The sequence below is a fragment of the Apostichopus japonicus genome, chromosome 15 (genome assembly GCF_037975245.1).
Source record: "Apostichopus japonicus isolate 1M-3 chromosome 15, ASM3797524v1, whole genome shotgun sequence".
Taxonomy (NCBI): Eukaryota; Metazoa; Echinodermata; class Holothuroidea; order Aspidochirotida; family Stichopodidae; genus Apostichopus; species Apostichopus japonicus.
Genome location: NC_092575.1, coordinates 16,316,391 through 16,331,115, shown reverse-complemented (window position 1 = coordinate 16,331,115; position 14,725 = coordinate 16,316,391). Strand labels below are relative to the sequence as shown.

At 35.9% G+C, this 14,725-nt stretch overlaps 1 protein-coding gene across 1 annotated transcript in view; it reads left to right on the top strand.

Annotated features, from left to right (window-relative positions):
* The first annotated feature begins 2,252 nt into the window (after positions 1-2,252).
* The window catches only part of LOC139980916 (transmembrane protein 132E-like), a 36,789-nt gene continuing 24,316 nt past the window's right edge, over positions 2,253-14,725 (top strand). Inside the window, exon 1 of the mRNA XM_071992959.1 lies at positions 2,253-2,496. Within this exon, the coding sequence (XP_071849060.1) occupies positions 2,433-2,496 (64 nt within the window). The 5' untranslated portion in view covers positions 2,253-2,432. The remainder of the gene's footprint in view (positions 2,497-14,725) is intronic.

Genomic DNA, 14,725 nt, shown 5'->3' with positions numbered 1-14,725 from the left:
AAATGGAGCCATAATGGAAAATTTTAGAAAAGATTAGAGAACTCGAGTAAGAGCCGCACGAGGGGAGTGAGAAAACTGGGAAAATAAAACAAACAGAATAGGAAGATTTTTTTTATAGCTTGCAGATATAGGTCTATAAAATGTTGTACGCTTTAATTTACACGTCCTGTGTTGCATGTATTTATAAGAAGAATAAAAAAAGTAAAAAAAAAAATAGATTGTCAAAAACGAAGAAAGAGAGATAACATCCAATTTATTTACAAAAGGACTTATTTTAAATTGAATAACATTCCAGTAATAGAATGTTTAGAAAGGTTAGATCTGGAATAAACTAATGAAAGAAACAAGAGAATCTTCGAATTAAAGCCTTTAGAAATGGCTGAACTTTATTATGACAAGACGGTTTTTGATGACAATAGACATTCCGTTAGTATTGAATAGGATAGTGTACTCATTTCCCACAATGAATGTTTTAGTAATTCGTAAGAAGTCATAAAATAACCGCGTATCTTTGTGACAAACCTTTACCGACTATTGTAAGTGGCCACCCGATGTGTTTTCAACGAATTTATTATGGCCCTTTGGGATTTCTCTATTCTGAGTTAAGCTTATAATTAACTTATCCTGAAGGAACAAAATCGAAAGAGATACAATCATTGCTTTAAAACCCATTGAAAGGTTGTTTCACACAAAACCCGACCGACCACAGAGAAAATAAAATCCAGGAGAGTATAGAGTTTGTTCACGCATTGGAATACAGTCGCGGTTACAAGACATTAACAATCAATTTATGTGATGAGATTTGTTTGGAATATAGTGTACGGTCTTATACTGGGAGGATTTGAGGATATGGGGGCAAAATGGAGTACACGACCAAACGTCAACCACAGTTCATTCATACTTAGTAAAGATTCCTAAATCCTATTGGTCCATTCAGGTCAGCTGACCGTGGTTAATCCTGTGAGTAACGCACGGTAAAATTACGGGGCATCACTTTAATAAATCTTTGGTTATATGTAACCAAAAATGTTTTGTTTTATGATTTTTTCCCCCACACAAATGGTAGTGTATGAATGAACGGGGTTAATCAACGGTCTAGCGTGCGTTACTCACATGATTAATGCACTCCGGGTGTTAATGCTATCGCTGGATGCACTCGGGCTCCGCCCTCGTGCATCGCTTGCATTATCCCCCGATCGTGCATTAATCCTGTGAGTAACGCACGCTAGACCGTTGATTAACCCCTTATTCAATTACTTACCGTGAGGAAGTGGTCACTCTTTTTACGTCTCTTTCACACGTATCGATAGATCAAAGGGAACTGGTTTGATCGACCAGTGGGTTTGAAGTCAAATTTGGTCCACCGTAAATGAGTGCTGGTCCGGGAGTGTAATTTCCAGAACCACAAAATGACGTTCTTGTAAAAGAATAAAACATTACACAAATTTCAGTAAGATATCAATGTCATGTACCGAAAAATAAGTGAATGTTATGAATAGAATAGCGGGGATAAAATTATCAAATATTTATAACGTGAAAATAACATTTCAATTGTCGCTAATTAGCTGTTCTGTAGGTTTCCATGACAACTTAGTATACATCTGGTAATTATTCAGTTACCAATCTACCCACTGGATGAATGATCAGCGTGACATCACACCCGCTATGACCATTAGTCCCATTTATTCTCAGATGAGTGACTCTATGGTGATGATGACCATTTGAAAGAAGAAAAAAAAACTAATAAAAGTTAGAAGGCCTGACGTTTCACTCCATGCAGGATCTTCTTATAAGAACATACGCTATGATTATTATTAACTACGTCCTATATTTACTACACATGATTTTTTTTTGGCAAGTAGATAAGCACATTGTTTACAGTTGTTGCTCTGTTCAATTAAAAAAAAACGTGATCCTACCCTTCAATGTTTTACACAAAAAGACAGTTACCTATATGTGCCTAACGTTGCTGTTTGTGAAATTGTGTGGCACAGATAAACCATTTTGCATAAAATAGTATACTTCTATCCACTACGCCATTAGGGCCCGCCGATACAATCTCCTTGACAGAACAATCCCTGAACCAGATGAAAACAAAATCCCGTGTCGTATTCAATTGGTTCAAAGCATTCTTCCTTTATAGTACACCGAATGACTCATTCCTATCACCACACTACAAGTGAGCGATGTTTTCTGATCTGTCTGTGAGTTTATCTGTGATCTCGTTTTCAGTGCGTTTGAGGGTTTATCGTATGTTATTGCTCCCACAGTTGCAGTAATCTTCTCAACCGATCAACATCTCAGGAGAACGAGTCGATCGTAGTACTTGTACGTTGGACATACAGAATGATGAGATAAACTGAACGCTGAGGACTGATTGTATCTTTATTTATTTTTTAGTGGTCCTGTATTTTCCTAATACGGTAGACAGGATGGATAGGAATTGGTTCTCTTTCATAATCTGGTGCTTACAGTTTGGAATAATTTTCAACAGTGGTAAGTTCTATTATAGTCACATTTCGTGATAAGCGTTTTTGGTCTTTCAATCGTTAGTACGTATACATAAAGTTAGTGTAGGCCGACTGTAGTACGGTCAGTACCTACCAGTACAATACACCACAAGAATTGGTTTCATGGACGAGGTAGTACTAGTGTGTCCGTAGCTAACATTCAGTATTTGCAGTGTACATGGGCCTTTGCCCTCCATTATCAGTGGTCTGTACCCTGTAGGATTCTTGTTATTGAAATGCTGATAGTAATACGGATTTGTAAACTGAATTTATACTGTGTACAGTAGGTCCCCCATTCCTGTACCATTACCGTATGGTATGGCAATCATACAGTTTCTTCAATTCATATGACTGTTACATACAATTGCTTTCATAGCTTTTGCATGGCAATTGTGTATTCCTTACTGGTTGCGACCAAAAAAGGAAAATAGAAGGAATATTGTACTTTAATACCAATCAAAATATTAACAATCTCTCTTGTGGCTTACAAATGTTGTTAGAGTTAGACAATGTTTTCTAGTAATTATGTATCCACAACATGGATACATATAATCTAGCCTAAACGTTTGGCTATCCAGCGGTGGGAAATTGGTATGTTATTGACTAACATGATAATCTGGGAATAGCAAGAGAATTGCAAAACTAAGTCTTGTCAAAGTTGTCAACACTGTAAACCCCAGAAATGACTCAGGTGGTAACTTAATGAATAACAGTACTTACACTACAAGTATAGTACTAGATAATGCTGTAATTGCTGTTGTGTGCTGGGTAGTGGTTACAGTAGGCCACTATCAGGACTTATAGTACATGTTTATGTGCAAGTCTATATTTCAATATTGTTTATGACAGGGTGCCATAATATAATATTCCAATAGAATGGCAGGTAACATTTGAAAATTATCATTGTTAAAATTGTTATTATTAAATTTGTCCTTGGCCTCGGTGCAACCTTAACGACACAAAATAATTAATTTAGGCCAACGGTAGGTGCAATAAACTCCTGACGTTTGAGCTCAAAATTGATTTACATTCTTACAAATCTCAGTTGTATGACATAATATAGCAGTGATAACATTTTTGCAACTTTTGGGAAGAAAGTGAAGCCTGGTCGATACATGTAATGATCTTGCAAATGATACATCTTAAAATTGTACATATGGGTTGGAAAAAGTGTATAGTGAAGGGCTATCAGCTTGCAAAATTAAAAGTATTATCCTGTTTGGAATGCTATTGTACTATAAATATCTCTTTCTCCAAGATGAGGCAAACATTTGCACTTGTAAAATGCAGTACCTTCAATTAATTCTACTGATAATACTATTCCTAGGTATAGATTTTTGGAGAAAGTAGTAAATAGTTCAAAAGTTTTTCTGTTGATAAATTTAGATTAATTTTCAATTTCATGAATTTGTTAATATGTAACAATGCTGCACATTTGTGTTTAGTAATATTATGTAATTGTTTGAATATTATATATTTTTGAAAATAAACTTTAAATTTAGTGATATTCTGTAGGTGGGTGTGTCTGGGTGAACATCATGTAATGTTCATATAAATTCACTTTATAATTTACAGTGAACAGGCATGACCTGTAGAACCTGATATTTTTTATTTGATTAAAACATGTATCATTTTGTCAGTGCAGGTTACATTTAAGCACCACATCCAGAAGCAGAAAGCAAAAAAAAAAATTTGAGTAGCTGACTTCAAAACTGAATGCTGTAACTAACTGTGTACAACATATAAATAAAATTAAATTAAAAATAAAAATTTAAAATATATATATATAAATAAAATAAAATATAATAAAATTCTCTATGTCTATGCTGCTATTTTGAATTTATTCTGCCTTTAAAGTTTGTCTTATGTCCAGGATGTTCCGTTAAGGCAAAGTTGATAGTGAGGTCTGTATCATCTGATCAGACTGTAGTGTTGTTCAGTTGTGATTCTAATTTGTAAAAATCTTAATTTACTCACATCAGTTTTATAATCAAGATGGTGTTCCTAACAACATATATATGTCCAAGGCAAAATAAGTTTTTATATAAATTAAATTTATTTATAAATATATTTGCATAAAACTGTTATAATGTGCATGGAGACCACAAGTCTAAATGTTTTCCTAAATATCTCTAAACAGAATAGACTGGGCCTCTAACAGGTTGTTTAATATCAAGTCTCTTTGAGTGATGACTGATGAGCCCCATCCCCACCCCAACCCCTGCTGCAGTACTAGAAGGTTAATATCTGGTAACATGAAAAATAAACTCTGGTACATTGAAAAGTAATGAAAATGTAGCACAGTAATTGTTTTTGATCGGATGAATCATTTATAGAGTAAAATTTTTGGCCTTTCCGTATAAGTACAGGTATTGCTATTGACCATGTACAAAATGTTCATGACAATGCCTCAGTATCAATTTACCTTCTTTTTTTTTTTAAATATATTTTTTCTCTCAAATGCATAGCCTACAGGTTGTTTAAATTCATGTATCAATCAACTCATTCATGTATCAAATTAACATTTTCTCCCAAATGCACAGCTTCCAAAAAGTTAAAAGTTGAAATCCTGTGAAATTCAAATTGCATGTTGTAGATGATATGTATGATGGCATGCATGATCATTTCAGACGTCCTTCCCCTCTACATTAATCTAGACTATATATGGTATCAAAGAATCATCAGATTTTACAAGTCATTAAGATACTACAAACCTAAGATACTACAAACCACCGACTCCAAAGGTGAACTTTGATAAAAACAAAATATGGTTCTTGAGTTAACTGTACATATTCCTTCATATTGATAATATACAATGGGATATATAGCAGATCTTAACATATCTATCTGGACTCTGAACACATTGTAGTCTACTTGTTTTGGGGGGCACTCTAATTACTGTAACTAATCAGCTTGTAGCGTACAGGTGAACAAAGTTTAATATCGTATCTGTCATGCGGCTAGAATTATATGACATCTAACTGAACTGGATATGGAATATGTTTCACCTTATTTAGCAGTTATTCTCCATTCATCAATATTCATATACTGTGAATGATCTTTGTCTTCTTGCAGTTGTGAAAAAATTTGTGTACGTAAATTGAAGAATCGAAAGAACTCACTTTCGGCGATATTTTAAATGACTTAAAATGGTTTTAAAGTGGTTAAATAAATTCTCTGCTTGATCATTTCAGAAACCATTATTTTATATGATTAATTTAGTGATTTTTTAAATATAGGAATTTAGGGAATAATTTATTGTTCAAATTTTGTGTAGCAGATTTGATTCCTCTTTAATTTCTGAATTTTGCAAATAATGGATGGTTCCTATGTTAAACAACTACTGCTATAAATCTTGGACTTGTCTAGCAACTTGATCATTTCTTTAGCATTTTGGACAGTGTAAAGTATTCCCTAGTATGTAGTCACTTTTATACAGTTTGATTTCAAACTGTTTCAATATCCTCGGTGATGTTGTTCCACCTACAGTATAAACATAGTGCATGCCTAATTTGACCATTTTACAAAGTAGAATTTTGCGATGAAATGGACTGGATAAAGTATTCCCATGCAGTCACTTTCATACAGTTTGATTTGAAACTGTTTTATCATCAGTGATGTTGTTCCACCTATATACATAGTGCATGCCTAATTTGACCATTTCACAAAGTAGCAATTTGCGATGCAATGGACCGGTTAAAGTATTCCCATGCAGTCAATTTCGTACAGTTTGATTTCAAACTGTTTTATCATCAGTGATGTTGTTCCACCTGTATACATAGTGCATGCCTAATTTGTATGGTTACTGATAGTGTGCACACACCATACAGTTGCTAACTTAGAATAAAGGCCTGTTACTTAGTACTTAGCCTTAGTAAAGTAAACTAATTGGTATTTGGTACTTTAATGTTTGTGCCATATGTGACAAATTTTGCTAGTCTGGTGACATTTTGCATATATTTTCTGTAATGAACCATATGAAGTATTAAATTTGATTGTAATATGAAGTGTTTGTCCTTCGAGTGCTTCAATTCATACAGTGCAGTAGGATGTTACCTGTTAGACCATCAAGCCGTGAAGTCTAACAATTTTACGGGTATTGGTAACAAAAATGAAATGGCTAGTCCTAAGAACCTGTATGAAAAATGTAGGGCCAAGAAAAGTTAGTAATTGGATAAACAAATTTGTTAGATGTTTATACTAACTAAGGAATGTAGTATGTACTGTATCAGAGTCGATTAAAATGTGAAAAAAAAAATGTTGATCGAATGACCCTCAGACAACCTGCAGTACACTATAGTGCATATAAGCCTTACTTGAAGACTAGTGGTGCTTCTTATAGGTAGTGACCTACAGGTAAATTGTACAATATGTCTGTGTACTAGACTAAGTATTTCAGCCACTTAAATCCATGAGACTCTAATGCAAAGATGGTCTATTTTCAAGAAAAGCTAGCAGTGTATTTTTTTTTCTTCTTAATACTCTACAACATACATGTCAAAATTTAATTTACAGGTCTTTAATGGCAGTCTACTGATTCAGTCATGGCTATGTACTGTACATAATTCCCCTAAACATAGTTCCCTACTATCACATCACAGGTTAATAGGTCATCCATGGAGGTAAACTCCATGGGTCATCGAAGCTCCCAGCTGACCACAGGGCAACCTTTAAAAATCCGAGTCCACCTAGGCTTATGCTAAGCCTCTCTCCTAATCCTCGTAACCTTCCACCTCTCTGCACAAACCAATCGCCAAGTTCCCATGATTTAGTTCTGTACAGGTCTAAATTTCTACAAATTTGCTACTTTTTACTTTCTCATGCAGGTTAAATCCCCAAAGAGCCCAGATTAGTATATCAAATGTTCTCTGTAGAGGTTGGTCCACTAAAATATAGTTTTTTCATCGATAACTTTCAATTACTGTACACAGAGGAGAAAACTGATCTATCAAAGTTTTTGCAACGTGGAAAGGGGTCATTTGGGGGAGGGGGGGGGGGGAGGGGAGAGGGAGGTAGCGATGGGGAGGTGGATGGAGATGGGAGGAAAGGGAGGCGAGAGTAATTTGCAGAATTGATGGCTACTGTGGGGCAACTGCAACATGAATTTACATGTTAGTCAACTGCAGGGTCAATTTACATATTAGTCAAGCAATCTAGTGAATATACTAAATGGATTCGTATGTCCTTTGTTCTGGAAGGTAAAATATCGAAGCCTGCCATCTCCACAGATTGAGGGTAATGTTCAACCATCAAAATATGGACCACACAGAGTAAAGCAACGGTTGAACCCCAAAACCACCCTACACTGGATACACAAGCTTGTCAACTGCTGAAAACTTTCAAATGTTTAACAAGAAACGGGGGGAATGAGTGACAATTGTGTGCGAGATGATATTTTTTCCCTCCCAGATCTAGGATCGATATCCACCTCGAACCCGATTCCACCTATCTTTTGCTTCCGTCCGTGGACGTAAATTGACTTTGTCAATACGGCAATGGGAGACAAGGTAAAAGTCTCTCACTTTGGTCTTTTCCCAAAGCAAATACTCTTTTTAACTAATCCCTTCGAAATTTTTCTCCTCGCTCCCAGAATGCCAATTGTAACAATTACAGATCAGTTTCAAAGGTACCCAGGGTGAGGTCACAACCTTATCTCTTGTCTTTCAACCAACACAGTTGGAGATTCAGTAAACTGGATGCTTGTTGCTGCATGTCAACTTCATCATCTGTCCCTTTTTTCATTTTTTTCATTTTTCATTTCTTAATCATTTTTCTTGAGCATACATCGCTTCATGAGCTTAGTTTGTTCTCTCCTTCGTTTTTCTTGAAAGTCAGCGTTCAATCTGCCAGAATAGACATGTAAGATGGCGGTGCTTGAAATTAAAAGAAAAAACAAAATTTGCTTCCTTCTCTCTCTTTCATGTCTGTGATTGATCTCAGAAAGGCTTGAGGCCGCTCTTAAATACCACATCCTATGGATGCTTTTTGAATGTGTAGTTGGTTATAATATAGTATACATATATACTAGTATACATACTATATATATATATGTGTAAAAGTAAGTTAGTCTGACGTTTCAATCCTAGCAGGATCTTCTTCAAAGTCTAAGAAGAAGATCCTGCTAGGATCGAAACGTCAGGCCAACATATTTTTACACATTCTCCTACACAGGCTCTCTAGTGGATATAAGCAGTTTGCTAACAGTTTTATTTTATTTTTACTATATATATATACTATATATACTTTATATATATATACTACATATATATATATACTATATATACTAGTATATATACTACATATACTGATAGTAAAGTCTAAGGAGCGGAGAAGCATATCACCGGCCATACTGGTTTGTACAGTAGTTGGGTTTTGTGGCCTAAGGGCAATTCTTGCACCTAGCATACTTTAACAGTTGTGCTCTCTGCATGGTGTTTCTGTGTTCAAGACCGGCATGGTTCATTACCAAGGCGAAGTTGCCAATTGGTTTATTGGAGGCCTTCTTTTTTTCCTTATGCTTGAGCACTGACAGCATGGGAGGTGACGATGAAATAGAGAGAAAATTTTACAGCAATCCAATTTCGAACGTGCTTTTTGACCAAGATTTGTTGCAGACTCTAAAAGCCACCCGAAAGCCTGGTAGGGGTCCTGCAACAGTCTTGGTTCACCTCACTGACTGGTAGGCAGATCTAATTTGAAGAAATTTGCTTCTCTCAGGAGGCTTAAAGTGGTACAATTTCGGTCTGTCAGAGTCACAAATATTTACTCACGCCTCAATTGTAAAGGTCGATGATGGATAGTTTTATGAAGGGGATAAGTTTTAGTTAGAAGTTTTTAGTTAGAAGATTTGGAAACAGGCCCAAAGCTAGGTTGGAGCACAGAGGAAGGGGTGGCATGCTCCCGATTCGTGCAACATGTTCAACAAACGATTCACTTATAACTCTTGGCTAAATTCATGGTCACGGGAGTTGGAAACAAGGAGAGGCTAGAAAAAAGGGGGGAGAGGGGGCAAGGAGGAGGGCTTATAAAAGGAGAAAGTGCTAATTGTCTACATGTTGAGCGTGCAGTGGCCTTTTTTATTCAGCATTGATGACTTCTGGTGAAATGTTTGGTGGAGTTTAGTCTCCGAGTTGGCTGTCAATGTTGGGGAAAAAGCTGTTTTAATTGTCACCTAAATTAAACGATATTTTAATTTGACCATGCAAGTTATGCATTTTATATTTTAACTTTGTTATCTTGAGCTACGATACCAGCAGTGGCACCTAATTTACACACTCTGCCGACATTAAAATGTACTTTAGAACATTTTAATTTGAAATCAACTCACAGCCAAAGTTTAATGTTACATCTACTTCATTCACTAAAATCGTAAACCTTGCCAGATGTTCTCACGAAGGGAGTTTCATATTGCTTTTCAATTGGCAAACATAAAAAAAAATATCAAATTTTGTAACACCCTAGCGACAGTTGTCGTCTGTTGATCCGTTTAATTGGATTTAGTCGTCTTTTGACTTGCTTCCCTTCGCAATTACTGAGTAATGAAAAGTACTCAAATGAATCTATTTAGGCCCGGAAGGTAGTTTACCAAGTAAAGCTACTACATGGAATATAAAGATCTGAAAAAATCTGTCTTTTGAAAAGAACAAGAAACAAAGAAAACGTGCAATTTAAATCGTTAAATACGGTTGAAATCATCGACTTATTAAACCTTTTTATGATCAGTCGGCAAGTGAGTGCGAAATAATTTCTTTCAGGTTGCGTGAAGCTGCGTGAACAAGAAAACCGTTCTTTGTATTCAGTTTTCTTTTGTCTCAGGACCTGTGCTTTTTTAGAAAAAGGTTGTTGTGTTCCTTTAAGGTAGAGCCATGAAATAGCTAATGGTTGTTTACTCCGGCTGAACCACTTTTGACAGAGGTGTGTGAAAAGTCATAAAAAAGAAAAAGAAATATCGAAGAAGAAGAATGCCGAACAGTTACAATTGAAACAAATGTTGCGCAGCCAATCGGGGAGGAGTTACCTACGGAGATGGTGTCGGGTTGACCTCCTGCTAACACACTGCAATGGAGTGTGAGATCATCTTGCTGGCGACCGCCACGATAGACTCTGATTGAATTAAACTGGATTTCCTGTTTTTTTTCTGGCTGGGACGGCTACTTTTCTCTAGTCGGGGGTTAAAAAATTGCTGGATGCCTGTCACAGCGTGATATTATATCCATAGGACTGTAGCAACAAATTGTTCACTGGTAAGACAAGAGTGAGTGACCTTAAAGGTCATCTTGACCAGGGTCAATATTTGATAGATCATGGATTCACCCCAGTGATATAGATTATAGACTTGGCTCGGTTCACATTATGTTCTGTAAAATCCAATGGCAACGTGCCAAACTGCCAATGTTACTTTCTTAATGGTTATGTACGATTTATTAAAGGAAAAGTGCAAAAAAAGCTCTTCTTGATTCATTGCTTAAAAGCAGCTGGTTAATTGAGTTCATGATAGTCAGTTTTTGATAATTTAAAGGTCATCAAATACATGTGGTAATCATGATCCACTAGCTTAGCGTGGTAAACACAAAGTACTTTCCTTTATGGAATTTACCCTGTTTATAATATATTCCCATACATCGAGTAGTGTAAGAACTCAAATTTTTGTGGGGCACTTTCACTTCTCTCTTGTCTGCCTCTCCAATCTATCTTTCATTTTCCCAATGCATCTAATCAAACAGGGAAACGTTTAAGCAATGCGCCCCCACCCCCTCCAACTTTAGTCCACTTCTTCCAGCCTAGGACACCACCAACATTCTCCTCCTTCTGGCCTTGTTACTCTGGAAAATGCTTCGAGTGTGACATTAAATTGTTTGCTGTTATAAAGTTAACTTGAATCAGAATGTGAACGATCAATGTATTTGTCTGTCTAGCATTCTTGGGTGAGATCTTTCTCTGGACCTTTGACCACACCCTCACCCGCGTACAGAATAACGCAGGGTCCGTCCAATGGCAGATTTAGGAAACCTGTAGAAACGACCTAGGTTTTAAGCCAACGATGATGATCCTTGATTAGCCAAGACTTTTATCTTCAATGATTCCATAAGATCCTGATACTTTTGGTCACTGAATCACAACCAGTGTTTCCCCCTTTTTCTCACATAAATATGTACATTTCTACGTGCAAATACCATACATTTTTCTCTGATTTTGTACAGCCCTGTGTCTATGTATAGTTTGGTTATACTGCAAGTGCACCATTTTTCATTCTAGTGGTTCTATTCATAATTCCAATATATGTCTATAGTTATTAAACTTAGTTAACGTTGCCCCGAGCCGCATTAACTGTACCGATCAACTCACTGAAAGGCTTTGAAAAGGTGACAAAAGTCCATTGACACTTACTAACTTTATTGTTGTCAAAGTTGTTTGCCTGCTTTTTGGGTTATCAAGGATTACCCTATTGTCTTGTTTGTTGTTATCTATTCATGACACTCCGCCTAAATTTTCAATTTCGGCTCCCATTGTCCCCTACTCTAACTCATCCGCCGGTGCACAATGGCTGTGACCATTGGAGCATAGCGCCGGAGCCAATGTAGGTAACAATTCATCTGGTGCTCCTTGACTAACCCAACAGATTGAGAAATCCCTCCATTTAGTTCAAAGGATGATGAGTAAATCTTTTTGGAGCCCCCGTCCTTTGATAGGAGGATCTCTCTCAACTTGTCGAGATTAATTCCGGGTAGAAGGATCTTCTTCATCTCTCAGATGTATATATTGCAAAAACTGTGTCACAGGGATGACCTTTTTTAGAGTCGACCACCACAACTTTTCTGTAATCCATTGGTAATTTTCAGAATATGATTATATCACTTAGTAATTTGTGTGTCAGTTTCTGCATGCCAGGATTTTTTTTTTTTTTTTTACTCTTCGCTGACAATTCCAGAGTGTTGAGAGATGTTCGTGACCGTACAGTTAATTGTAACAGGTATACACGTAAAAAGAAATTCGTTTTGGAGAGGGTTAGAATTGGGTAAGAAGTATTTCTGGAGAAAAGAATAGCAGGGGGAGAGGAGGGGTATTGTTGGTCAGGAGGTTGGGCTTTGAAATTTTCTCTAAAATTTGGGAAATTTTCTACGATTGCTTAGTGAAAGCAAATGAAACAAAATTGAGTTTTTGTTGAAAAAATTCTAACCAACTTGTGACCATTAACTACCTTTATTAGTTAAAGAATTAGTGACAAAATATTTTTTAACATGAAAATTGACATTATAGGTTGGAATTGAAGACCAATATATAACTCCGCACAACTCCAATAAATATGCAGTCACAATTTATCCAAGCTGAAGAAAATTTCCTATGATTAATTCCGAACACCACCTGATTCAAATGTTACTTCAATGGTATTAAGGACACAATTTAGCAACAAACAACAGTAGGCCCATCGTCGAATTTAATTAAAAGGCAGAAAAGGCATATCATGATTTTTCCAAAAAAAATTTGGTTATGAAATTTTGTGATTCATATTTCTATTTCTACAATTGACAAAATAATAAATATTTCAGCTTCAGGCATTCAAGTATGCAGTTAGAAGATGATAAAAGAAGAAGGATAAAAGAGAATGAAAGATGATGTGGATGATATCAAAAAAATTAATAGCCAAAAAAGGAACCAAAAAAAGTAAAAAAACAGAAACTAAATTGTTTGCAGAACATGTAGGCCTTGCTTATATAGGTTGGATAATTTCACCCTGTATATCAAAACTTGGCAATTTTTTATTTTTTTTTTTAAATTGTATGCAGAATATGTAGGCTTTGCTTATATAGGTTGGATAATTTCAACCCTGTATGTATCAATACTTTGCAAATTTTTTCTCCCCCCCCCCTTCAAGGTCTATTTATTTCTTTTCTTTACGAATTAATGAATGAATTTACCCTCTGGTAGTTCCCAGGCACACACAAAAAAACGAAACAAAAAAACATAAAATAATGTTAGGATTTAACTGTATATATAGCAACAGGCTGAGAGTCAGTTGTTACTTCTTTATTGGGGCGATTTTATAGGCTGGTGGCGCCATCCCAATCTGGCTATGATCTCTTTATGAGGTCAGCAACTGCCAAGGTCATATTTTATTTGGTGGCCTGTGTTTGAACAAAAATCTTGAGATCACATTAAGGCTGTGGAACCACACTGTGTTTATTCATCCCCTTTTCCCTATGTCGTAAATTGCCTTGTTTGTGTGAGTAGGGCCTACAAGAGAGTCTCACAATCAGATTTTAATTACAGATTCTGCAAACTCTTTTAGGACTTTGGTATTTTTTTTATTGCCCCATTTTGTGGGTCTAATTTCATTTGTGGGGTGTTTAGCAGCACTGGACTATTTGTGGTCTGCCCAGTCATGCAAAGGTAAAAGGCAAGTACTGGTATCGGGCAGAGTGATAATGACTTGAGTTAATATCTAAAAATGAAGAAGAAAAAAGGAATAATATTGATATATATTGGTTTGTTTTATCGGTTTTTTTTTAATGGGGCTGTATGCCAAACTTGCTAAGATGAAAACAGGGCTACAAAAACTTACACTAGCTTTTGTTTGAAAGTTCTGTTTTCAAATAGTTTTTGAATTTGCAATGTGTTACCAAAACTGCATGCATTGGAATGTTGGGCTATAAAAGGGGATTGACTTATATAACTAAACAAAGGTGCAATTGTGTTTTTAAACAATATTTTCTACCATTTGTAAACCTAAACCTACAGGTAAACTGTGCACATTTTGGAAATTTTAAAGATTTAGTACCAAAAGCTTAGCTTGGTTATAATTTTTCCTAGCCATTCAGTGAAACATTGTGATGATGATACAGCACATGAGACTTTCAAGGTATGTGTGTGTAGTGGGTTCCAATCATTATTTTCTTTAACCATCTATCACGCAATATATATTGTATGGGCCTTTTGTATCTAGGATTTAAGAGAATTATGTCAGAAAAAAGTGACTTGACCCCAAATTTTGATTGTCTTGCCCTATTTTTGTTAAAATTTGTTTTGAAACCCAATTAGGTTTTGGTTTTCTTTTCATACCTTATTGTACAGTCAGTGCTGCTCAGGTGGTGAAACTTGGAAAAGTGTGATTCAATTCATAGTGTTAGGTTTAAGACGGTTCTACCGGACAATGGCACCTTTTATTCAGACCAGCTTGTTTCCACAACAACATCACAGCGGTGTCCGGGTATCAATTT